Here is a 26,984-nt window from a genome sequence, read left to right on the forward strand (position 1 = left end):
TGTTGGTAATGTTGGTTGTTGTATTTGTATTTGAAATCTATGCAAAATTCTACTATTTCAAGAAAAAGGTCCAAATTTATATCAGTTTGTTCTTTGATGTCGTTCCTATTATTGATGATAACGTGAATGACTAGATGCTTCGGAATAGAGGTGAAAAGTTAGTTAACATCTAATGAGATTAAGATGAACTCTGGGGATAGTTTTACAGAATTGAAGAATGTGCAGAATGTGAACGAGTCCTTTATGTTGCGCTGGCTGTTGATGGAGTTTTGGATGATTTTCCCGATGAATTTCGAGAGTTTATATGAGGGGGCGGTGATGTGCGGTACAACGGGGCGTAATGGAAGTCCCTCAGAGCAAGATGTTGGATCACGGGAAATTGGTTGGTAGGTATTTCTGTCATTTGTTAAAATATTCTTTCCTTCCCTTGATGTAGTGTAATACCTATTTCTGATTATTTAAAGTAGTCTTCTAGCGCAAAAATTTAAAAAAATGTTTTTTTATATTTTTGCATATTTGCATCTTTAAGATACGGAAAACATAGTCAAGAAAGGATTTACTCAAATTCAGCCTTGTTTGTCTGCAAGAGCCAATCACAAATATTTTCATATGAGGCTGATAAAATTGAGGGCTGATCAAATCAGTTCTTCAATGTGTTATAATCAGGGATGCCAAAGGTACTGGTAAACTACATTTTTTTCGGTATATTTACATTTGCACAAGCCGTACAGCCCGCTACAGCGACGCATCACTACAGCTCTTACCAGAACGGTAGCCAAAATCGAGTACATTTTCCCGTAGAGCAGTAGAATACATTTTTGTTTTGCTGCTGTACTCCGACTGCTCGGTGAGAGTGTGGCGTAGTAAAGTTTGTTCTCTCGCTTTGTACACTTTTCTCTGCGTAGTCAAAGGGAGAGGCCAGCACACGAAAGCGATGATGCCGGTCGTGGCGTAAACGAACCGCATTTATTGCTGTCCTTTGTGATTGAAAATATTGAATAGATTAAAAATATTAAAAAGTGTAAAATAAGGAAAGAGAAGCTGTACCGCTCGCGTCTGGTGGCTGTACTGGGGGCAGTATTTCTTTGTCATGTTACTGCTTTGCTTACAGACTGCCGTACAGCGCTGGGCATCCTGCAATAGCGAACTACAGTAGCGTCAAAAGAGAAATGAGAATGTAGGCAGAAAAATTACAGCCGCAGAAAAGGTAGGCATTTTGCATCCTTGGTTATAATAGACAGGCAGTATTCGAAGAAGTTTCTTGTGGACGAGTGTAGAACGACTTATTTTCTACTTATTTACGAAACCGCCATCTTTGAAGTTTTAAAATTATGGAGAATCAGTTTTTCAAAAAATTGTAACAGAGTTCCTGTCTTTAGCGAATTTGTTGAGGCTTTCATTTAAAACAACTTTATTGTAGGCATGAATACTACGTATATGGAGTATATTGAGTTATAAAATGATATTTACGAAATATTCCTTAATCTAGTTTTTTTTCTAAAATAACTTTCTATTATGTGCTTTACAAACTCTCGCATTGGAGTAAATGTAAATTTTATCATTTATAAACAATAGAAGAGATTTATCATAAACATTAATCTCATAATAATTTAATTTAAAATTAAATAGAAATAGCCTAAAATATGTCAATATCTTGAGCACATGGAGCCTTCATGTCTTCAACAAAGTGGTTTGTAATAGCACTCCCCAAAATTTTGCTGAAGATATTAGTCTGGAACTAAATATGTTTGAAGAGAAAATTCGCCATAAATACTTTAATAAATACTAAATCTTCGCCAAAATTATTTTATCAAATGATGTGCTGTTTAACGTTTCTAAAATTCATCGAAGATACTAAACATGCAAAATTGGCGGAACGGAAAACGCCATTTTTCACAAATTCCCCTACTTTTGGAAGGATGTTTTCTCGTTATTAATTCTATAATGTTTTCGTCTCAACTCGACGCATTCCCAAAATAAAAACATTTTCAGCAAATGTTGGAAGTTATGCAATTTTTCGGTGAGCAGATCTAAGTTTCATAGACATTAAAGCAATTCCAGTTTCGCTTCCTATTAAAAAAGACCCTAATCCATATTACAGTACACCCCTTCAAAACTGAACTCAAAATGATAGGAAATTATGATTATGATTGATTTCAGAACTCTGGAATGAGTTTCTATTGGAATGTTTTAGGCAAGTATTTGATATTGATGTTATTAGACAATAGATCAGGATCGCATTCCCACATTTTTTCAAAGGTCCTCATGATGTTTCAAACAATAGGTTATCAATGTACTGATCAGATAAAAATCATTGTAATATTAAAATAAATCAGTCTGCATCAATAAATTTTTAACTTCAATCCAATTGTTTTTTGTGAGGGGGGAGGTGTTGTATAAACCTCAAAGCATCCTCTTGGCTATACCACTGCTTGGAGTTACTCATTTCGCTTTTCATTTTCCGAGATATGTTTCAGATCGATCCGATGGTTATAAGTCAGAAGGTTCGCGCAAATGAAAATGTTTGCACCGATAAGTGATCAAATTTCATCTAGGCAACTTGGAATTATTAAGTGGTTATTCTAGCGGTTGTAGATAGAAAAATGAAATACGAAATTCGTTTGACGAAATAATATTTGGCTCATTTGAATGGATTATTACTATATTGAACAATAAATAGGCGACAAAGGGAAATCCACAAACAACAAGCAATAACTTTTAAAGTATTAGAAATATGTATTTGATGTCTTCAGTAAAGTTATTCGCAGCAGTAAGAACTACAAATTTGCTGAAGGCATTATTTCAATAAAATCACTTCCAAGAAAATTCATAAAAATATCTCACTCTTAGGGGGATTAATCAGGAAAATTACAATACCAAAAGAAAGGGCATATTGTATGCTTTAAATTCTCCGAAGATACTATTGACCTAAAATTATCCGTTTTGGCGCTAATAATACATTGAATGTTTTTGGTCTTATTTCTGGCTATGGGAAATGATAAAAATCTTTCGTCCGCATTTAATGTTAAATATCTCTTTTGATAATAGTCCGATTTCAACAACCTATAGTTCGTTCGTATAAGCTTTCTAAAAATATATAAATTGTTTAGTTACGTTGTCAATTTCGGCAAAAAATTTCAAAAAACTGCAAAAACGCGATTTTTGCACCTTCAGAGATTCATGTCTTGGAAACTAAACATCAGAATCAAAAATCATTTAATAGCGTTCTGTCTGGGTGATAGGCCTTTCATTTAAAATTGGTTTGGATAAGATCGGTTCAACAATTGCTGAGAAACACGAATGAGAGTTTGTCCGTTACACACACACATACACACACAGACATTGTCCCAAATCGTCGAGCTGAGTCGATTGGTATATAAGACTCGGCCCTCCGGGTCTCGGAAAAAATCTTGAAAGTTTGAGCGAATTCTATACATTTCTTTTCTAAGAAATGTAAAACATGTTGAATCAAAAAAAATATTAAAAATTGTCGGAGATACAGTCCCTTTCCGCAATGCGTTTTTGCAGAGGTTTTCGATGAACACTCTCCAAACCAAACCGCTTAACTGAATTCAAAAAAGTAAAAAATATTGAAGAAAATGTATTGTGGTACGCCTGATCGCTACGGTCCATAGCAAAAAATCAAACATTTTTGGATGAAAAAGGAACAGTACACGAGATTGTAAACACGAACAATTTAAAAAAATTAAAATCGATGGAAAAGTTTTTCAGATATCTCGTTAACCGCAATGGTACCATTCAAAAAACTATTTTAAGCGATAATCGCGTTTAACGTGTTTTGTGCCACGTGCTTCTTGATAGACTCAGCGCGCTGGTAACGGCTGTAATTTGAAATCTGATACTTCGATCTGAATGAAATGTTACACAGATATTGTCGAAAGTATGTGTTTTCGGAATATGCAATAAAAATTAATTTTGAGCCCAACTTTGTATATAACCCCTTCAAATACTTGCTGGCTCTCTAATATACACCGATTTAAAGTTTTATCAGAATATTTGCGGATACAAGACGTGTCCCGTTTTCAGCTTCATTTCTTTTAACAAGACTATATCGTTATCTATACAAAATATCACTAATGAATTTTTTAATTTAAATACCAACGTATTTTAGAGGTTCAGTAAATCGCACATGCTGTTATCTTACCTTCGAAATATCCACATACAAACGTATACTCTTAAACGACACACAAAAATTGGCTCTTCACTCGGCAACGGAAAAGTAAGTCTATCTAATGAACAGCTCGTCGCAAATCGATATGATCAGAAAAACAAATCAACAAACCCCTTTGAACGAATATGTCTTTCCAACATACATACCTTTAGTGCTTTTTTGCAAAGAGCTCAACTGTACAGCAGACTGTTGATGAGTTAATGTCGGCTTTGTGTTTTCAAAAAATGGCCTCAATGATGGCTTTGGTGTAGAACCAATTGACAAACTGTCCATATCTTGACCGGAATCGTCCCCCTCGCCACAGGACAGTGACTCAAGCTCTTGGAAGAGTGCATCTAAATCTCTTTTGCCACGCAAAGAAGGTCCGCGTTCTTGCGCGTCCCCTTCAAGCTCGTCAGGAACTTTAAATCGCTTTAGTAGTGAAATTATACGTTGTTTGAAGTTTCGTTGCTACGGAAAATTCATTGATTAACATTAAAAGTTTGAAAAATGAAATAGCAAGACTTACACGACTCATTTTTGCTCGAGATCCTTTATCCTTCCCTAAATTATCGAAATCACTGTCACTGTCCACTTGATTCGAAGGAAGCAAATTTCCTTCATCACCTCCTTCATCGTTGTCACCTCGATCAAACTTCTTGTATGGGTCCCGCTTTGCAGCATAATTCCGTTTCGCAGCATAACCCGACAGTCCATCGTCGTTGTCGTCACCGGAGCTGAACTCTTGCTCCTCATCCTCGTCGGAATACTCATTAACACGATCCGTGACAAGTAAACTATTGTTATTTTTATTGTCTTGATCCACTGGAATGGAAGTGACCTGTGTGGCACGTAATGTGGCTATCGTGAGCCCTTGTCGACCTGCTTTGCTGGATCCATTAAGTTCTACCGTCATGTCCATGGATTTCTGAAGAACCGCGTCCATTCGGATCACACCTTCGGCCAGTGTTTTATAACCTAGGATAGTACGGGTTTTATACTTCTTCCGCCGTTGCAACAAAATAAGCAATCGGTTGCCATCGCGCTTAATGAAGTGAGGATATTGCAGGCTGAAATGGAGATCAAGTTCTGTTTCGAGCAATGGTGGAGAATTGAGCTGGCCACTTTGGCCTATCACACCGGGACCACCACTGGCGAGGTTGCCACCGCTCAGCGTACTCCCAAAGCCAACGCTCAAAGATTGGGGTACTGGAATCTCGTGCGAACGAAGCGTACGTTTGGAGCTTTGCATTTTGACCGCCAGCGATAGAGAGGTGAGATCGGGCGGCAGAGGTGTGAGCAGGGAGAGTCGTGTTATCGTTAAGGAGCACAATCTGCAAGAGAAAAAAAGAAAATAGATGGTCAAACAAAACAGCAATAGGTTCAAAAACTGATAGTCTTGTTACCCTATGTGCCAGGATTTTTTTAAATACGTAACAACCGAAAGTTTTACGTTAACCAGTAACCGAAAATTAACAATAAAGTTAACATGATTTGACGACATATGCAGTGATTTATCTCAGTGTAACGTTCAATACATTGATGGCGGAGTTATGAGACATTAGACATTTCGTTTAGCACGCATCGCATCTTGTTTTGGTTCAGTATATACATTCACGGTGTGCCAAAAACCGAATTACCAGAAATTTGGCGTTCTACATTCGAAAGATATAGTATCCAAGCACCTTCTCAGTGAATTTCAAAATGATCCATCGAGAGAATCGAAGTTTTATACCAATTTTCATAAAGCTACAAGCATTCACCCATAGGTTTGGTCTGACCGTTACAAACAAAAAAGTATTTGGAGTTTTATTTGGTACATGACATTCGTAAGATAGAGTATTCAAGTATATCTTCTGCAAGTTTGAGAATATTTTATTGACGAAATCGAAAGTTATGGTTATTTGAATTTGTATGGGTACATCGATGGGATTTCTGCCAGACTTCAAGTATTAATCCATGTTTGTCCAATGATTATTTAGTACGTTTATACCTGTTTCAGTTTTAAATATTATTAATAATTGTCTATCTGTTCCATATAAAACCGCTAAGCTATTATTCCTACTTTTACTCGAGTCTTTAATTGAAACATTTTACTATAACGTTGGGTAAACAACTCTATTTTTCCATATTTTTTCAGTGTAGATTTTTAAGATCACCCTTTGTACATCATAAATGTGGTAATACTTGAAGTCTGGTAGAAATCCTGTTGATGTACCCATACAAATTCGAATTTGCAGAGGATATACTTGAATACTATATCTTGCGTACCAAATAAATTGCCAAATATTTTTTGTTTATAAAGGTCAGACCAAATCCAAGGGGGAATGTTGGTAGCCTTATGAAGATTTGTATAAAACTTCAAACCGCAATATTTTTCGATTCTCTCGATTAATCATTTTGAAATTTACTGAGAAGATGGATACTGTTTCTTTCGAATGCCAAATGCCAAATTTATGGTAATTTTTTCTGTTAGTAACGGTTTTGGTACACCTTGGCTATATACTGCAGCCCTCAACTAAGTAACAAGTTTTCATGTAGATTTTATTAAATGTAGACCCAGAGTTTTCAGGTCCTCTTGTAGCGTATATAAGAAAAGATCTGCAGAACGGCTGGCTGGAAGAACCTATACAATAATGTCGTGGCGCCATATAACTGTTAGATATATTCTCAAAAGGTGGGCGCTCAAGCTTTGAAGAAGCCAAGAGTTTTAGGCCTATCTGTTTAAGTTATTTTCTCCTAAAACATTGTAATTAATCTAGCTTGGCTATATTCCTAAATATTGAGGGTGATTATGACAATGTGTCCTTCCAGTCTATTCTGGACAACAGCCGACGCGCGGTCATAGACTATCTGCATGTATCTTGGGTTGGATTAACGCAGTGCTTAGTAACCGCATTCTTTGCTCGTCACTGAGACAGGCAGAGATAAGGAAGTCGAGTATTTGCGCCTATCCTCAGGGTGGCGTTCTGTTACCTTTACTACGGAACCTGGTTGCCGACGGCTTGTTGAGGAAACTCAGTGAGCTTGGATTTCCAACCTACAGGTTTGCTGGGGATTATCAAATACTACTTTCTGGACATTGCATCTGAACAATATGTGACTTATGGTAACAAGCATTAAGAGCCTTCGACAAGTGAAATTATCTGTTCATTCAAACAAAACTTCAATGATTATATTCACCAAAAAGCGAATAATATCCGTGGTTCGTACCTAGCAATGTTTTGACTCTGAACTACTATTGGATATCAAACTACACAGGTCTGCTAAGAATGAGTGAAAATCCATAAAGCGTGCTTGGTCTTCGGGCGTAACGTAACGTAGCCCAATATCTGCTTTAAAGCCCTATATTCTGATGTAATGCTCATACAATACCAGAAAAGGCGAGATATAGTGCTATTACTGTGGAGAGATCGATAGCCCGTTTTTACTAATGGGCTCGCAAGAAAAGAAGTTTTGATTAACCTGATGAGAATTAATAAAATCGAAACTTGGCTTGTCTTAGTGGGACTGCTGGTATCCAACGGGGAAAAACGATCGAAAATGGTGAGTGAAGCTAAGCAATCATGTGAAAAAATTCCCCCAGAGGCGAGATTCGAACTCGCAACCTTTGAAACTCCAGCCCAATACACTAACCCTTATGCTATCCCTGGGTATGATGACATCCCAGAAAGAACATATGATTATCGCACTGGCGACGGTGATCGTACCCTGCCTGCAAAGCGAGAATCACACACAACGGCAGCTGACCACCCAACACATTTGATCTATTTAATTTCCCCGCTAGATACCAAGGTCCATTTCAATGCCGGCCCAAATCTATAGTTTTATCTATTGGAATCTGTTTTTATGTCGTTTTTGTCTTTGACTGTCCACTACACCGGTGTAGTCGGTGCTACACTCATTCAAACTTGGATGTAATCAGTCTGTCTCTTTTTTGCACTGCACCCGGTAAAAGCGACAACGCCATTAGAAGCGTTTTATGCGATATATACAGATATCGAAAATGTATCGTGACATGACTGAATTATAAGCATTTAAAACCTGACCATCAAAAATAAAAACGTAGTCCTTCTGGACTTCAACATTAAATTTTAAAGCAAAAACATGTTACTTTAAAATAAAAATTCAAACTCTATTTAGTAGATACTTTATTCCCAAAAAAACCGCTCAATTTCGTACATAGTATGTAGAGGACCCCCTTAACTATAGTTTCCAGTGAAAACAGGTCTACTTTCATTTGTGCAAATCGATTATTTAGTTGTCAGTTCAAATCCGTTGGCTACGTTATTTGACATACTGTCGTGACAAAACTGCGAAACGAGATGACTCACGTGTAAGTTGAATATTAGGAAAACTATATGATTCATTTGGGAAAATTTAGATGCATGTTTCGCAGATTCACTAAATTGCCTGCTGTCGTTGCATTATCTTTTACAAATTAAACCGTACTGAGCAATTTAGTAAACTGTACTGTATCGTTTCTAATATTAGTTCTCATCGCACTTCACCACAATATTATAAAGTTCATCCTCATATTGCACTTGCGGAAATAATGAATCAATGCAACAGAAAGGGTGTGCAATTAGTCAAATGTTTTGTTAGTATGCACAGAAAAATTCGTTATTCCGATTTTATAATCTTCTTAGCTCGATGGGGTGAAAGACAAACCCCGCTTCACAGCTGTTGAAAATTCTCAGGTGTAACCTTCTCTGTGGATCAAGAACTGCCGCAATAGCGCTGAGCGAAAGCAAGCAAAGCTCGGCTGCATTTCGAGAGCGCAATAAAAATAAATTATCTTGACACTCAATGCATGCATTACTTTTAAATGCCGAATATCCCGATGTCTCATGGTGATGTTAAATCGCCCAGATGATGACAATCGCGCGAAAATATCACATTGTTTCGATGCACTAGTGAAGAGACATGACTCAAAAGAAACGTGTCGAAGTAAATGACAAGAATGCGGCGAATGGAGAGCAAAAAAATCACTTTCTTTCTGCGGATGACCTTGCCCGTGCGCAGTGTTAGTCATCAACCACTGGTTTGTTTGAGCAACATATTTATAACCAGTGATAATTTTGGATTCCTATCTGTATCGCATCTGAAAAAGCATGTTTCGTTGTCCAATCCCCTCGCCGCTTAAAAAAGTTTGTAAAACAGGTTTTCTTCTTTAGGCAACCTGGACAGGTACAAATGTAGATCATGGTTATCATTGAAATTGACAGTGCTTTAAAAGAAGCGTTTCGCAAATAATTTTTAATAATTATTTGATTCAGTTGAACGAGCACTGCAAATATCTAGTCGTGTTAATAAAAAGATCAGATCGTTTAATAGATATCTCGACAAACATGTCAAATGGTCAAATGGTGCAAATGAGAGTCTCTCTTTGTTTACTTTCTCTTTCGATTATTACGGCTTCAGCATAAAACTTTTCAATATTGTTTCAGGATATATCGAAAAACGCTGAATTCGACTAGCATATTATGCTAAGAGTTAATGAACAAACGTATAAACGTACGAGTTATTAGCGAAAGAGAAAGTTAACAAAGAGAAACTGTCATTTTCACTTAGAACCATTTGACATGTTTGGCTAGATATGGATAAACAGAATTAATCCTTAATCTCAAATGAAAATTAATATTTCCTGAAATTGTTTACATCGGAGGTCCGGTTTTGGAAATACATGTACATAGATGAATACGGTTTTGATGAATGTGATAAGACGTTTTGTTACGACTCTTGAAACTCTCTTCGGATATTATATCGATTGAGAACATAGAGGAATCATAGACATACTACATATTCTCGTCTCAGTGAACCGTTTAGCTGTAGATTTCCTGGGCCACTAAACGTCTGTTTCCATAAGTCATTCAGCTCCAAGCCTTATCACGATCTACTCGGATAGACCCCGACGATGAATTCACTCCTACTGAGAGTTCCCCGACGTCGTAGGTGTATGTATGTATGTGTCAAATAATCTCATTCGTTTTTCTCAGAGATGGCTAGATCGATTTCAACGATATTATATTCCAATCAAAGGTGTAACATCGGCCATAGGTATTTAAACACATAAACTGAACTCTTTTCTATTGGTAAATAATAGACCTTCATTTATATTCTGGTTATTTTCCGTCGGCCTATTTCCTCTACGAAGCAAAACACCGACGTCAGAGTGGTGACATCACTATCTGGACTAGATATCGACGGTCTTAATATCATTGTTAAATTCAATATTGAAATTTTTTAATTGCTAACTTATAACTAGATTTAATGGTGTTGAAGTAAACTAAAGTAGTTTCGTAGAATTTGATACAATAGTTGTCCACTAGACTATTCTGACCATAAGCTGTACGGGGTCTAGGAAACCACAGAAGCGAACGATTCCTTATACCACGAGAAGGCATAAACATATTAATCCTTGAAAAAATGTCGGGACAGTCAATACTGTTCGATAACATTTCGAAAATGAACATTCTTTGCAAGAAAGTGCGGCAATCTAGCATCTATTTTTATATAGCGGAAGACGGTTTCAAGGCAGCTTTCTGAAAGCAAATAGTACAAAGTATTTCTGAACGCGCTCCAACCGATTACCTCGAACGAAGTTGAATGGCGCCCTTATTTGCACAGCATACTCCAAGGTGCTCCTGACTAGTGCGCAGTATATAGATTGCAGCCCAAAAAATCTATTGTGTTCCGTTTCAGAAAGCCCCATGTTGAAAAAGTCTTCGCCGAAACGAAGTTGTCTGTCGAATAACACTTCCAAGTCACGCATAGAATCCATCCTCTCGATGACACTGGCTTAAAGGGTATACAGTGGAGACCCGATTTTATCAGCCCCCTATTTTATCTACCCCCGATTTTATCAGCTTTTGAGCCGATTTTATCAGCTTCATATGAAAATTGATTGTTAGTAGTTTGATGGGCTCTAGGAGACGAACCAAGTTTAATTCGAGTAAATCCTTTCTTGGGCACATATTTCTTATCTTAGAGATCCGAAAAATGCAAAAATAAAAACATCATTTTTTTTAAATTTTGCACTTAAGGCGAAAGGTTACAGGATCGGCTGCGGCGCTGTCTCGAATTTTTAAAACTTTTATGTAAAAGATATCAACAATCCCTCTCGTGTAAAGTTGCGCAAGGAATTAAGCTATTTTTGGTATAACTAAAATTTTAAAATTTTGATGATTACTCACGGCTAGCATTTTCTAGTTCGAACCAAAATATCTCCGATATTTTATTCAAAAGTACCCCATATTATTGCATAGGATTGTAGCTTGCTTTGTGTAGAATTTTTCGTTCGCTTACATTACATAGCTACGATGCTTCGTTTTTGAGTTATTCATATTTTAGTAAAGTTGATGAAATACCCATATTTGCAGCCGCATTTCTACCAAATGCCGTATGTCCAGTCTAACTTCAGTGAAAACGAATACAAAGCGCACGCGCATGCAAGATGTCGGTTTTGTGCCAGACCGGACTAAGCGATATTACATTGATACAGAGAAAAACGTGTACAAAGATTGAATCTTTGCATTCTTTACGGTATTATCCGCAATGGATTCATTTCATAATTCATGCTAATGATAATATTTTTCAAATCTGGCGCAAATGAAATGTAGCTGAAGAAGAAATTTTTGATTCAATCCTATCATTTTCTCTTCTTTTGAGATTTTGCTACTTAGTCCGGTCTGACTTTACACCGATCATATAGCACAATGGTGAAACAGGTAAGAAATCACAAATGTCGGTTAGCCGCATGCTACCGCATGGTTGCAGCCACGTGTTTCCCCATTGATGATTTCTATAGTCTGACTGTTGGTTTGAATATTTCATTCTTTCCGATATGTTATTATAGTTACTAAACTGCCTGGGCGTTCAATAATAAGGGATGCCGTTGAGGTGGAGCTTCCATACTGCATTGTCAGTAGCTTTTCGCAAGTTGTTGAGAGGTGAAAATTTGGTTAACCTCCCACTAATGAAGAATAAATAGACGATAAACTGCTTGTCGGGGAAATAAACGCACAATTCAAATGTTTATATTTACCAGGCTGCTGATGTCAGCTTGTGAGAATTATAGGTGATTTTCCGTAAATGTTTGTTTCTATGTTTGAATGAAGAACTTTTCTCCCAAACCTTTACACAAAATCACATTTTGGAGAGCATACTTCAGCATAGTATGCATATGTATCATTAGTCGATTGTTCGATCTAGTAAAAACTTCTGCTAAATCGAGAGATTTTGAAAATGGCTGTAGTTTTTAAATGTCCGTGTTTGTTTTTGCAGATATACGTTTCCCTACGTTCTTATTGCTGGCTTGAACCTTTCGAATAGACATTCGTTCAGTTTACTCTTCATATAAAATAATGAGGGAGTAGTACACATGTCCCGTCTATAATATAGATAATAAGCTGGATTGTTGCAAGTACCAGTCAATCACATTGCTGAATGCCACCTACAAAGTGTTCACCGCTGCCCATAGAGAAAAATGGGGAATTCAGAGCAGGTTTTACTAGGGCATGCATCACATCAAACGAAATATTTTCGATTCGACAAGTCTTTCAAAAATGTTGCAATTACAACGTGCCACCAGTTTATAGATTTCAAAGCCGCATATGATACAATCGATTGAGATCACCTATGGGATCTAATACACGAATATGGGTTTCTAGCTAAACCGACATATTTGATCAAATCGACTATGGATCGAGTGATGTGTTACGTCCGAGTATCGGGGACACTATCAAGTTCTTTTGAAACTCAGGAAGGACTATCTAATGTTTAATATCTTCGGAAAAAATGCGGTAATAAATGGTAATAAATATGTACACGAGAGCAAGAGGTTCGAAGGAAGAAACATTACACCTTATGCTCATATGCTCGGTTCTAAACCAAGAGGCGTGATATAGGATCATGTCAATCATCATTTCAGCACTCTAATAACCAGACCTCGAAAGCGAAATTTCCATCTCGTTACATCTTAGCAGTTTAGAAAATATTGCAAACTACTATTTTTTTGGGCTATCTAGACTACTGTATTACTACTACTGCATTTAGATGCGACCAAAGTTGAATTTTCTACGACTAAAAAGTCGGTGCAAGTACTACAAAACACTGAAAATTACAATTATGTGGAAGAATTTAAATCTATCGTGAATAACCATGAATGATATAACCTTAAATTATTTGTATGTGAGCGAAACATTTCTAGAAGACCGTTGATAGTTTCTCATGTAAGGAACAAAAATATCTTCACAATACAATACAGAAAATTTATCTTCACTGGATTTATTATGAAATTAGTATGTATATAAGCGAGACATTTCTAGACTATTGCTGATAGTTTTAACTCAATGAGCTATTATATCTTCATATATAGTTCAGAAAAAAATTTATTTTCAATTCCGATTTGTTATTTGGCCGAGTCTCATATACCAATCGACTGTGTGTGTTTTTTTGTTTTTGTTTTAGAGGATAGCAAAAAACTTCCAAAAAAGCCCGGAGGCTGCAGGAAAAAAAATATATTAAACTGTAACGTCTCAGGGAGCTGGTTTGTGTTGCCACCCGACTCGCCAAAAACCACTACTCTTGCCTAAAACCTGAATCCTCCCCGGCACTACCTTACGGCATTACTTCGGGGAGGGGGTTTTTATGAGTATAACACCCACTCTAATTCCACTACTTAGCAGTTAGTTCCTTCAGTAGGGTTACAGCACTACTCCTCGACGGTGGTGTGTTCTTCACCATCAACATAGACTGGCAAGTTCTACATGGTAGTCGGAAAGCTAGCAGGGGGTCGAAACTTTATGCTCTTCCCCTACGAAGACAATCTGGGCGGCAAACTTCAGAGTGTCTAATTTACCTAACCCTTCGGCTCCCTTGTGCCACTCTGCACCGAAACTTTCTTCTCGTACCAATCAGCACCACTTACTCGTTCAGCTCCCGACTTGTTCGCAAACTACTCGGTTCAGTCCCCAACGATGGATCTGGCCTACTCCGAAGGAGAATTCCTAGGCGAGACAGGTTCTCCCGATACCGAGCGGTAGATTTCTCCCGATGCCGATGTTCGTTTCCGTGAGTCAATTAGCTCCTCGCTTTGTTCCGGTCTACTCGATGTAGACCCAGCGATGGACCTAGCCTACTCTACGGACCAGCCAGTAGGTGCTAAGGTCCATCCAGCGATTCCGGGTGGAGCGTAGCTTCCGGTTCACTGGCGCCCCAATGATCCATTGCTAGCTATTCGACGCGGTCTGATCCCCGGCTGTGCATCTACCCTACTCACGAGCTATCCGGTAGGGTGTTAAGGTCGGTCCGGCGATTCCGGTTAAGTCTGACGTCCGTATCACTGGCGCCCAGATGACTCGAACCCGGTTCTACGTTGCGTACTACTCAACTGGTCGTAACCACTCTATTGACAGCGTCCCAGGTATGCTCATCGTGGCACATCTCTTTAACGATACTGTCAACTATCACACCCTATGAAAACTTCTCCGAACCTAGACCACGTGTTCCTGTGTCTTTGCACGTTTACACACTCCGGACAAAGGAGTGCCGAAGCATGTCCAAACCGGTGCAAGTACTTCCGGAAGCATCCGTTCCCATACAAAATTTGCATCAAATGTAAGTTCACATCTCCATGTTTCCTATGCACCCAAGCTGTCACATTTGGGATTAGTCCTCAGCCATAGTGATGCATTTTCGGGATCACGCCGGTGATAACGCATACTACCTCCGACGATATTGTTCTGTAACCACTCGCGACTCGTACGGGCATCAGCCGGAATGTCCGGTTCAGCTTTTCACGGCTCCGTTTGGTTTGCAGCACAGCACCCCAAGGAACCCCATATCGATGCATCGATGACGAAACGGTAGATAGCAGACATCTCGTGCTGCTTCTCGGACAGCCGACGTTTGGCATGATTCTCGCTATTGCTTTTGTTGCCCTCGCGGTTATCACTCCAAATTGCTACAGTGCACAGTGGTCCCAAAGAGCAAAAAAGGGGCTTTTAGATTGCATCAAAACTGTTGACTATAGTAATGTGGTGTCTTTGAGAAAGTTTCTTGAAATGGAACTCCCCTTCTGTCTGTCTTATCGAATTGATGATTAATCCCCCTAGTAGTGAGTTACGAAATTTATTTTCTTCAATAATTCAGATAGATAAAGACTTACTTCAGCAAACTAGTGGAGACACTCATTGCAAACATTTTACCTGAAGACTTGAACTCTCTAGCTTTTATGCTTTTTGAGATATAGGGCATTATTTGTGAAATGCCCCTTAAAAGCAGTTTTTAAATCATAAGTTTTCTTCTAGATTTTTTCCACTATATAAATGTTCTAGAACATTGTTTAAACTGTTAAACTGCATTACTTTGCCAAAGACAGAAACTTGATATCGCTAGTATGTGTGGAGATATTCACGTTTCTTGATTGAAAATAGCTCTTTTTCCAATGCGGATAACTTTTAAGCGGGCAACAACGAGCAAACAACTCGATAAACAAATTAAAGTGCAAGAAAAGCACAACCAATGCTGGAAAAACCAGATCTCCACAAGGCGGCCCTTTATGGAAATACTAGAGTTGAAGTTTGTCTCATTCAATTACATTACTATATATTACTATTAGCTCTGAAATGAAGGGTTAAAGTCGCAATAATTAGCCTTTCTTACTTTTGTTGGCACGTCTTAAGTAAATCGAAAGTTACAGTTGTTTAACAACTTAATACATACGTCTGACATTAGAAACTGACAATTCCGTTGCGCCTACTTCATAACAATAGCGCAAGTGCAACAAAATGGTAAATAGGGGAACATGCATTTGATGACGGAATGAGACAAACTTTAACTCGAGTATTTCCATAGAGGGACGCCTTGGGGAGATCTGATTTTTCCAACATTTGTTGTGCTTTTCTTGCACTTTAATTTGTTTACCGAGTGGTTTGCCCGTTTAAAAGTTATCGGTATTGGAAAAAAGAGCTATTTTCAATCACGAAACGTTAATATCTCCACACCTACTAGCGATATCAAGTTTCCGTCCTTGGCAAAGTAATGCAGTTTAACAGCCTAAACAATGTTCTAAAACATTTATATAGTGGAAAAAATCTAGAAGAAAACTTATGATGAAAAAACTGCTTTTAAGGGGCCTTTCACAAATAATCCCCTATATTTCAAAAAGCATAAAAGCTAGAGAGTTTAAGTCTTCAGGTAAAATGTTTTCAGTGAGTTCTCCAGTAGTTTACTGAAGTAAGTGTTTGTCTATCTGAATTATTGCAGAAAATAAATTTCGTAACTCACTACTAGGGAGATTAATCATCAATCCGATAAGACAGAAAGAAAGGGAGTTTTTTCTCAAAGACACCACATTGCTAAAGTCAACAGTTTTGATGCAATCTAAAAAAACGCTGTTTTGCTCTTTGGGACCACTGTGCAGTGCACGCTTCGATACAATCACGTGACCTCAACGGTGATCAGCATCCGCTTTACCGCTTTGCAGTTGCTGACCAACAACTTGTGGTGAGCTATTTGCAGCTTGATCCCGTTCATCCAGCTCTCGATCGCGTCTATTGTCTCCGTCACCGACAACTCCACTTCTTCAAGTGTCTCACCCATCACCGTTAGTTACATGTCGTCCGCGAAATCCAAGATTTTCACTTTCCTGGGCAGCCGCAGAATTATGACCCCATCGTACATCGCGTTCCAAAGAGTTGGACCAAGAATGGAACCTTGAGGAACGCCCACTGTGACTTGCATTGACTTCTGCACTTCGCTAGTCTCTTATGCAGCTCTCTACTCTAGAAGTAGCTCTTCATGATCTGGCGTAGATAGTCGGAAACCCTCATTCTGTGCAGCGCTGCAGCGATGGCTTCCCAGCTGGCGCTGGTAAATGCATTCTTAACATCTATCGTGACTACAGCAATCTCCTCTTCACTTCTGTTTAGATACCTTCTCAGAACTCTTGAGCACTGTCTGAATTGCATCCACTGTCGATGCTCCTTGCCGCAATCCGAGCTGCATCTTGGACAGTCTGCGCTTCTCCTTTGTGCCATTTTTTTAAGAAACCAGTTTCTAGATTTAGGAAATAAACGAAACAACGTAAATTTCAATAACAAAATTAAATAACTGTTTTCGCCTTTCTCATATAGAAATGTTATGCAATCACTATAAAAATCGTCAACCTAATCCAGACCTAAATTTTATGACCTATATAGGCTTAGGTAGGAGTATGCAATGAGGGGTTGCTACTTTAAAATTAAAACTAGTTTAAAATTTCTTAACAAGTTGAAAATTTTAGGCAGGATCCAGACCCTTCGGATCTTCCTCCTTGATCCGCCGCTAGTTTCAAGCGATGTTTCAGTGTCGACACATCGTATCTCAAGATCTTGGCTGTCGATCCATTGTATGTATGTGCAAATCGTACTGAATAGGTAATATACATTCACAGCATTGTATTGAACATAATCAGCCATGGAATCGTAGTTTGGACAAATGAGAAAGGCACAATAGCACCACTAGGTGGATTAAAACAGGTTTTTTTTATTTAGTTCGTAGGCACAAATGCGTTAGCTTAGCGGTGCCAAATTCATTTTTTTACATTTTGGATATCTTAAAACTAGAAGGTTACAAATTTGAAATATTTTTTACAACAAGGGGAATTTTTTACAGCAATCTTAAAGCTAGAAATGCAATGCTATATACAAAAGTAGGATACAATAGGTTTTCAGAATTTTTTTTGCAGCAAAAGGAGGAACATAAGTTTTTTCACGAAAAATTTTACAGCTATTTTTAAATTAAGAATACAGTTTGAAAGGGGAACAGGTTTTTATGAGAAATTGAACAGCTATCTTAAAACTAGGAATACAGTTCGATATACAAGGTGGGAAAGAATATTTTTATGACAAAAATACAGCTATCTTAAACTAGGAATACAGATTGCAAATGTGGATTATTTCCAACATCGGTGTTGAAGCAGTTATATCACGAACAGAAGAGAGTAGGCGGATATGTTGACAGGTAAGAAGACCAGACTTGCCACTTTCAGGCAAACGGGAGATCAGCGACATGCCAAACGTCAAGACCCGGGTTGATGAGTGGGATTCATAGGACCTGCGGAATCGGGTCGCTCTCGCCTCAAATTGCGTGGTAAAGGCGACGGCGGTCACATAATGGCACTCTGATGCTGATCGGCTCCACAAGGCAGGACAGGGAACTTCTAAAACGAGAAATAAAAAAGAGGAGCTAAATTGGCATATTTATCATTTTTATGAAAATATAAACAAGGGACATAAAGGGAAGATCGCGATTTGCGAGCATATCCCGAACTGGAACATTGGGTGGTCTACCTAGGGCTCGAAGGGAATCTTTTAACTGAGACCTGGCGTCCTAATAACCGGCCCATACCCAGACAACGTGCTCGATGTCTTGATAGCCCTCGTCACAAGCGCACAGACTACTCTCCGCAAGCCCAATACGCCGCAAATGTGCATCCAAGGTGTAGTGGTTGGACATAAGCCGGGACATAACACGAATGAAATCCCGATCCGCATCAATCCCCCTGAACCATGACTTTGTTGATACCTTTGGGATAATCGAATGTAGCCACCGTCCAAGTTCCCCATTGCTCCACAAGGTTTGCCAGCTGTTGAGTGTCCTTTGATGACAAATACTAAAAAAATCGTTGAAGCAGATTGGTCTTTCGTACATGTATCCATCTAATGTCCCCCTTTACTAAAGAGTCGGCCTTTCCATTGCCCGGGATAGAGCAATGAGATGGGACCCAAACAAAGGTAATCTGGTAAGATTTTTTAGATAACGTATACAAGGACTCCCGTATCTTCCCCAGAAAATACGAGAATTGTTTTTTGGGCTTCATCGCACGAAGAGCCTCGACAGAGCTGAGGCTTTCCGAAATGAAGTAGTGATATGTAGGCAGAGTGTCGATGATCCCAAGGGTGTACTGAATTGCAGCTAACTCTGCGACGTAAACTAAAGCGGGATCATTGAGCTTGAATGAAGCAGTGATAGTATTATTGAAGATACCTAAGCCAGTGGACCCATCGAGATTTGATTCGTCAGTGTACAACATTTTGTAACAGTCGACTTATCGGAATTTATTATAAAATATATTGGGAATCACTTACGGGCGAATATGGTCCGGAATTCCACGATCCTTCGTGGATGTGTCGAAGAATACAGTAGAATCAGAAATATTAGGGTGATGGATGCGGTTGGGATTATACGAAGAAGGATTGATGCGCTGTACCATGTAGTCGAAGTACAAGGACATAACTCGGGTTTGAGAATTAAGCTCAACGAGCCTCTTGAAGTTTCCAATCACACCGAGTTCAGAATGTCGCATCGGATGAGCAATCGATATGAGAGTTCCCAAAATCGATTTTCCAGCGGGAGAACGCCCTCCAGCACTACGAGACTCATCGTATTGGTCGAGTGCATGCAACCCAAGGCAGTGGCGTAGCCAAGGGGGGGGGGGGGGGGGGGTTGGGGGTTAAACCCCCTCCAAACCAAAATATTTGAATTGAAGAAAAAAAAGTTTGATGCTGACTAGTTTATTAAATATTCAAATAATGATTTTGGAAGTTTATTATCTGTTCATTGCGTTGAGAACCTAATGTTTTAAACGTTATGGGGACTTTTTATAAGTTGTGAGAATGGGATCTTATAACTAATATTTTAGTGAGGAACCTATAGTTGATAAATCATGTAAATATCAAGCAAAATAGCTCAATGAAAACGCCTACATAGAAACTGATGAAAAATGATGTTTTACGCTTGTCTCTAACTGGTGAGAATCGGTTTTATGTGCATTTGATTTTTTTTGGGTTATCACTTATATAAAGTGCCACTAGCTAAGATTGCTAATAAAAAATTGAAATTTTTAACGTTTTTCGCTATTTATGGTGTACATTTGGGTATCGAATTGAATGGCGCCAAGATTCCATAATTTGGAAACTATCAGCCTTTGGAGGTTTAGTATTCAGCAAATTTAGTTCGAGACTTAGTGTCTTCAGCAAAGTTTTCAAGAGTGTTATTGCAAATAGCTTGAAGATAGGCGGCAACAAAGAATTTGGGAGAACACCTTGTAGATGACGTTTACTATTCTAGTATGCAAAGGTGCATCTTTCAGTGCAAACGATTTAAAAAAAATAACTTGTTGAAATACGAAAAGCAAAGTGGCGAAAGCAAGCTTTTACCCGCACCATGCAAGATTTGAAAATTGATAAATATACTCGATGGCATTTACGTCACCTTTGCATACAAGGGCAGTTCAGTAATGCGATTAATCGGTAATTAGTTGCAAAAATCCCACTTAACACCATTGTTATAGATGGGACATACTACTTCCTACATCCTATACTTCGGTAAAATCTCCTCCTTCCAGATCTTCAAAAATACCCAGTGGAGTGCTCTAGCCAATTCCTCTACTCTGTGTTTTAGTTGCTTATATGACAGTTGATCATTGCCAGCGGTCCAACCGCCCTATTTTTTCATGAATCTTAGGTAGATCCGGAATCTGTCATCGACTGCGCGCGTCTCCAAGCTGATTCTTGCAATACTCTTGTCGTCTACTGCTTCGCTATTTAGGTGTTCGTCATAATATACTTATCAATCATGAGAATTTCTGCACATTGTTTATAAGATTTACAGACTATCCTGTGCGATAACCGGTTTATACAATGCCCCGGCCTATCAGGATGTTTATGTCACCGATGACATCATAGCTATCATAGACATGCTCCAGCTGCGCATAAAATGCATCTTTCTCGGCTTCGTGAGGTCAGTGCACATTGATAATGCTGTGGATTTGATCCACACTACACAAATCCTTTCGCTGATCGCCTGCCACTTAATACGCGTTGGCGCATTTTGCCCAGCTCTTATGCCGTCGCTCGATCCCCGCATTTCGACACATTCTGCCCCGTTCATCAAAGCTCTTCCAATGCTATGGTTTCGAAGATGCGAATTTTCAGCTCATCCTTTTCTGCTTGATTGTTAGTAAAGTGGTATTTTGGGCCACTTTTTGAACTTGACCTAACCTGTCTCGTAGTCCGCCACCCAACATAACTGACACCTGCGACAGGTATTTAGTTCTGCCTACGGTAGGGTTATAGCACCCATGCCCGCTCACACCATCCCATTTCGCTATTACTGCAGAACACGGTAGTACCCAGTCGATCGCGGCCTACAGATTAAATGTCATCAATAGACCCGCCAACATTTTTGAAAAACCTAAGATTTTCGTCAAAACTCCATCCAAACCAAATTTCTGGCTACGCCGACAATGTGCAAGCAACGATACTGGATTCTCTCCAGTTTGATGAAGTGTATGTTCGAGGCAGAGCGGAAACAGAAACACCCCCAAATGCCTTGGGCGCTGTAACAGAGACCACCCCGTCGCACAGTGATCATCTTCCATACAAAAGCCGGACAAAACCTCAAAAGTGGCCCGAATTTGATGAAAACTTCACATTGGGGTAATTTTGTCGCACTGAATTCATATTTGATGTTATTTTTTTATTTCTACCTCAAAATTTTGGTACTTGGTTCGTGGTTCGAAAATTCAACATTAACGAATATTGAGGTGCACAATATATGAAAATTCATTTTCAAAAAAATTGGTGTAGCGAATTTTTAGCACAATACACATTTTTTCAGTTGTTGATAATGCTGGTAGACATTCATAAATTATATTTCGTACCTTGGGGAATCAAACACAATCATACGTCTCCTTCAGACATATAATAAAAATCACATTTTTTCATACCTCGGGGCAAAAAGCACATTCATTTTCGGAACATACACAAATTTTCAAGTATCATTAACTACAAGTGATCTGTTTCAAAATAAAGTACAGCCACTTTGAACATTATAATTTTAATTTAATGCACGATTTATTATTTGTGCTTCATGCCTGTGTAAGAAAAAAAACTTGTATCAACCAAATGGAAAGTTATAAGTCCAGCGAATAACCTTTCAAATGAATCCTAACTAAAAATATATAGTCATTTGAATAACATAGGTTTGAATACATTTTTCACAGAATTGATCATCTATTTCACCTTTTAAGTTCTGCAAAAAATCTATCTTTCGTCTTCAACACCTAATATTTTGAGAAAACTCCATCAAATCTCTTTACAAACAAAAAAAAGTTAAATCATGAAAAATCCAAAATAAAATTTAGAGGTTTTGTTCGGCTAGGCGACACTGCGCGTCGTCTGCAAGTTGCCCTAGCGTGCATGAATTGACAATCGTCAATGTCATTTACGTAAAAATTGTAGAACAGGAAACTTAGACATGCATGTGCGTTTCAGACAACAGATTTAGCAAAAAGTTATTTAAAATCGGTGAAAGACCATTCTGGTGCAGCTTCTCAGAAAGAAACTGAGTCAAAAGCCCCCTTTATATCCAAGAAGACTGAAGCCATCGCAAAGCAATCGGTCGTCCTTTTAGGCGGAGGGGGGGGGGGGGGGTGGTCTAAAACCTTAAAAAGTACCCTCGAACATACACTTCATCGAACTGGAGATAATCCAGTATCGTTGCTTGCGCATTGCCTTGGGTTGCATGCACTCGACCAATACGATGAGTCTCGTAGTGCTGGAGGGCGTTCTCGCTTCAAAATCGATTTTGGGAACTCTCATATCGATTGAACGGCTGTGATAAAAGTTATGGGCAGATTCCCCATTCAAGAAGTGGTAGAACGCTCATATGAAGGCTTCGTGATCGCCAAAATCAATGGCGTCTTCGTGTGTAGCTATTACGCTCCTCCAAGGTGGACAGTAAAGCAGTTCAGCCTAATGCTGGAGCAGTTAACCGAGTAGTTGATCGGTCGGAAACCGGTAGTCATTGGTGGTTACTTCAACGCCTGGGGTTTGGAGAGTAACCTGAGAGACTTAAAAAATCAGATTGCCCCAAAGAACTGTGACGAGAAGTAGACGCTTATCCCTGGGGCGACGCGTACCTAGTCGTGATGGCGAAAATGAAGAATTCGACGACGCCAGCCAAAATATGCCCGAGTAAGCTGAATATAATTATCGAGGGTCTTTTACCCGAAGCACGATCCAACTATCTGGCCACCACCACCGTACGGCGAAGAAGAAGGAGCATACACGGACGATTGGTAAGTAACGATGAGCTCGACAAAGCATCGAAGTTTCTGAAATCAAAGAAATCCCCCGGTCCGGATAGAACACCAAACGTGCGATCCTGGCATATCCGGACGTGTTCAGGATGGTGCTGCAGATGTGTTTAAATAAAGGTTCCCCGAAATTTGGAAGGTATAGAAGCTGGTACTGCAGCCGAAGCCGCGCGGACTAACTAAGAGGCAGCTCGGATTGCGCAAGAAGCGTCAACAGTGGATGCAATTCTGACAATGTTTAAGAGTGCTGAGAAGGCATCTAAACAGAAGTGAAGAGGATATCGATACTGGGCTGTGGTCATGATAGATGTTAAGTATGCATTTAACAGTGCCAACTGGACAGCCATTGCTGCAGCGCTGCACAGAATGAGGGTTCCCAACTATCTATGCTAGATCCTGAAGAGCTACTTATAGAGCAGAGTGCTGCTGTGCGAGACGAGCGAAGGACAGAAGTCAATGTCATTCACAGCGTACGTTCCTCAAGGCTCCATTCTTGGTCCAAATTGGAACGGGTATACGATGGGGTCATAACTCTTCGGCTGCCCAGGAAAGTGAAAATCGCGCACACAAAAAAATAATGAAGTTTAAACGACATGTAAATCAATACGTATGTAAAAATACAAAGAATGAATCAAAACTTTCATTGAAAATTACGTTAAAATCAATGCACTCAATTAGAGCATCAAAAAGCATACAATTTTACACTTTCGTTCGTGTAATGTCATGTCATTCATTTACAGCAATAAGCGTGTAAAAAATACATTGAAGTGCATTGGTTTTCCGTTTCAAGAAACTGTAATTTTCAATCCACGTGTAGAATTATAATAAAATTCGTTGAAGAAAGCACGACAAGTCGTGTGAATTTTTCTGTGTGGGTTTCGCGGACGACATGTAACTAACGGTGATTGGTGAGACATTTGAATAAGTGGAGATGTTTGTGACGGAGACAATAGACGCGACCGAGAGCTGGATGTACGGAGTCAAGCTGTAAATAACCCACCGCAAGCAGCGTCAAAGCGATTCAGCGGATTCAGATCGACGTTGGAGGGCAGAATTTTGAGTGATAACTGACGACCGGTTGAGCTTCAACAACCACGTCCACTACGTCTGTGAAAAGACGGCGAAGACAACGAGAATCATGCCATGTCTGCTATCTACCGTTTCGTCATCGATGCATCGATATGGGGTTCCTTGGGGTGCCGCGCTGCATACCAAACGGAGCCGTGAAAAGCTGAACCGGACATTCCGGCTGATGCCCGTACGAGTCGCGAGTGGTTACAGAACAATATCGTCGGAGGTAGTATGCGTTATCACCGGCGTGATCCCGAAAATGCATCACTATGTCTGAGGACTAATCCCAAATGTGACAGCTTGGGTGCATAGGAAACATGGAGATGTGAACTTACATTTGATGCAAATTTTGTATGGGAACGGATGCTTCCGGAAGTACTTGCACCGGTTTGGACATGCTTCGGTACTCCTTTGTCCGGAGTGTGTAAACGTGCAAAGACACAGGAACACATGGTCTAGGTTCGGAGAAGTTTTCATAGGGTGTGATAGTTGACAGTATCGTTAAAGAGATGTGCCACGACGAGCATACCTGGGACGCTGTCAATAGAGTGGTTACGACCAGTTGAGTAGTACGCAACGTAGAACCGGGTTCGAGTCATCTGGGCGCCAGTGATACGGACGTCAGACTTAACCGGAATCGCCGGACCGACCTTAACACCCTACCGGATAGCTCGTGAGTAGGGTAGATGCACAGCCGGGGATCAGACCGCGTCGAATAGCTAGCAATGGATCATTGGGGCGCCAGTGAACCGGAAGCTACGCTCCACCCGGAATCGCTGGATGGACCTTAGCACCTACTGGCTGGTCCGTAGAGTAGGCTAGGTCCATCGCTGGGTCTACATCGAGTAGACCGGAACAAAGCGAGGAGCTAATTGACTCACGGAAACGAACATCGGCATCGGGAGAAATCTACCGCTCGGTATCGGGAGAACCTGTCTCGCCTAGGAATTCTCCTTCGGAGTAGGCCAGATCCATCGTTGGGGACTGAACCGAGTAGTTTGCGAACAAGTCGGGAGCTGAACGAGTAAGTGGTGCTGATTGGTACGAGAAGAAAGTTTCGGTGCAGAGTGGCACAAGGGAGCCGAAGGGCTAGGTAAATTAGACACTCTGAAGTTTGCCGCCCAGATTGTCTTCGTAGGGGAAGAGCATAAAGTTTCGACCCCCTGCTAGCTTTCCGACTACCATGTAGAACTTGCCAGTCTATGTTGATGGTGAAGAACACACCACCGTCGAGGAGTAGTGCTGTAACCCTACTGAAGGAACTAACTGCTAAGTAGTGGAATTAGAGTGGGTGTTATACTCATAAAAACCCCCTCCCCGAAGTAATGCCGTAAGGTAGTGCCGGGGAGGATTCAGGTTTTAGGCAAGAGTAGTGGTTTTTGGCGAGTCGGGTGGCAACACAAACCAGCTCCCTGAGACGTTACAGTTTAATATATTTTTTTTCCTGCAGCCTCCGGGCTTTTTTGGAAGTTTTTTGCTATCCTCTAAAACAAAAACAAAAAAACACACACAGTCGATTGGTATATGAGACTCGGCCAAATAACAAATCGGAATTGAAAATAAATTTTTTTCTGAACTATATATGAAGATATAATAGCTCATTGAGTTAAAACTATCAGCAATAGTCTAGAAATGTCTCGCTTATATACATACTAATTTCATAATAAATCCAGTGAAGATAAATTTTCTGTATTGTATTGTGAAGATATTTTTGTTCCTTACATGAGAAACTATCAACGGTCTTCTAGAAATGTTTCGCTCACATACAAATAATTTAAGGTTATATCATTCATGGTTATTCACGATAGATTTAAATTCTTCCACATAATTGTAATTTTCAGTGTTTTGTAGTACTTGCACCGACTTTTTAGTCGTAGAAAATTCAACTTTGGTCGCATCTAAATGCAGTAGTAGTAATACAGTAGTCTAGATAGCCCAAAAAAATAGTAGTTTGCAATATTTTCTAAACTGCTAAGATGTAACGAGATGGAAATTTCGCTTTCGAGGTCTGGTTATTAGAGTGCTGAAATGATGATTGACATGATCCTATATCACGCCTCTTGGTTTAGAACCGAGCATATGAGCATAAGGTGTAATGTTTCTTCCTTCGAACCTCTTGCTCTCGTGTACATATTTATTACCATTTATTACCGCATTTTTTCCGAAGATATTAAACATTAGATAGTCCTTCCTGAGTTTCAAAAGAACTTGATAGTGTCCCCGATACTCGGACGTAACACATCACTCGATCCATAGTCGATTTGATCAAATATGTCGGTTTAGCTAGAAACCCATATTCGTGTATTAGATCCCATAGGTGATCTCAATCGATTGTATCATATGCGGCTTTGAAATCTATAAACTGGTGGCACGTTGTAATTGCAACATTTTTGAAAGACTTGTCGAATCGAAAATATTTCGTTTGATGTGATGCATGCCCTAGTAAAACCTGCTCTGAATTCCCCATTTTTCTCTATGGGCAGCGGTGAACACTTTGTAGGTGGCATTCAGCAATGTGATTGACTGGTACTTGCAACAATCCAGCTTATTATCTATATTATAGACGGGACATGTGTACTACTCCCTCATTATTTT

The 26,984-nt window shown here is 39.5% G+C and overlaps 1 protein-coding gene across 3 annotated transcripts in view; it reads right to left on the minus strand.

The window, feature by feature from the left end:
* The window catches only part of LOC131677856 (phosphofurin acidic cluster sorting protein 2), a 95,132-nt gene that overhangs the window by 14,923 nt on the left and 53,225 nt on the right, over positions 1-26,984 (minus strand). For all 3 annotated transcript variants that reach the window (XM_058957921.1, XM_058957923.1, XM_058957922.1), the window contains 2 exons: positions 4,701-5,505; positions 4,339-4,642 (listed from right to left, as the gene is read on the minus strand). In XM_058957921.1, the coding sequence (XP_058813904.1) occupies positions 4,339-4,642; positions 4,701-5,505 (1,109 nt within the window). The remainder of the gene's footprint in view (positions 1-4,338; positions 4,643-4,700; positions 5,506-26,984) is intronic.

This window comes from Topomyia yanbarensis, chromosome 1, assembly GCF_030247195.1.
Source record: "Topomyia yanbarensis strain Yona2022 chromosome 1, ASM3024719v1, whole genome shotgun sequence".
Classification (NCBI taxonomy): domain Eukaryota; kingdom Metazoa; phylum Arthropoda; class Insecta; order Diptera; family Culicidae; genus Topomyia; species Topomyia yanbarensis.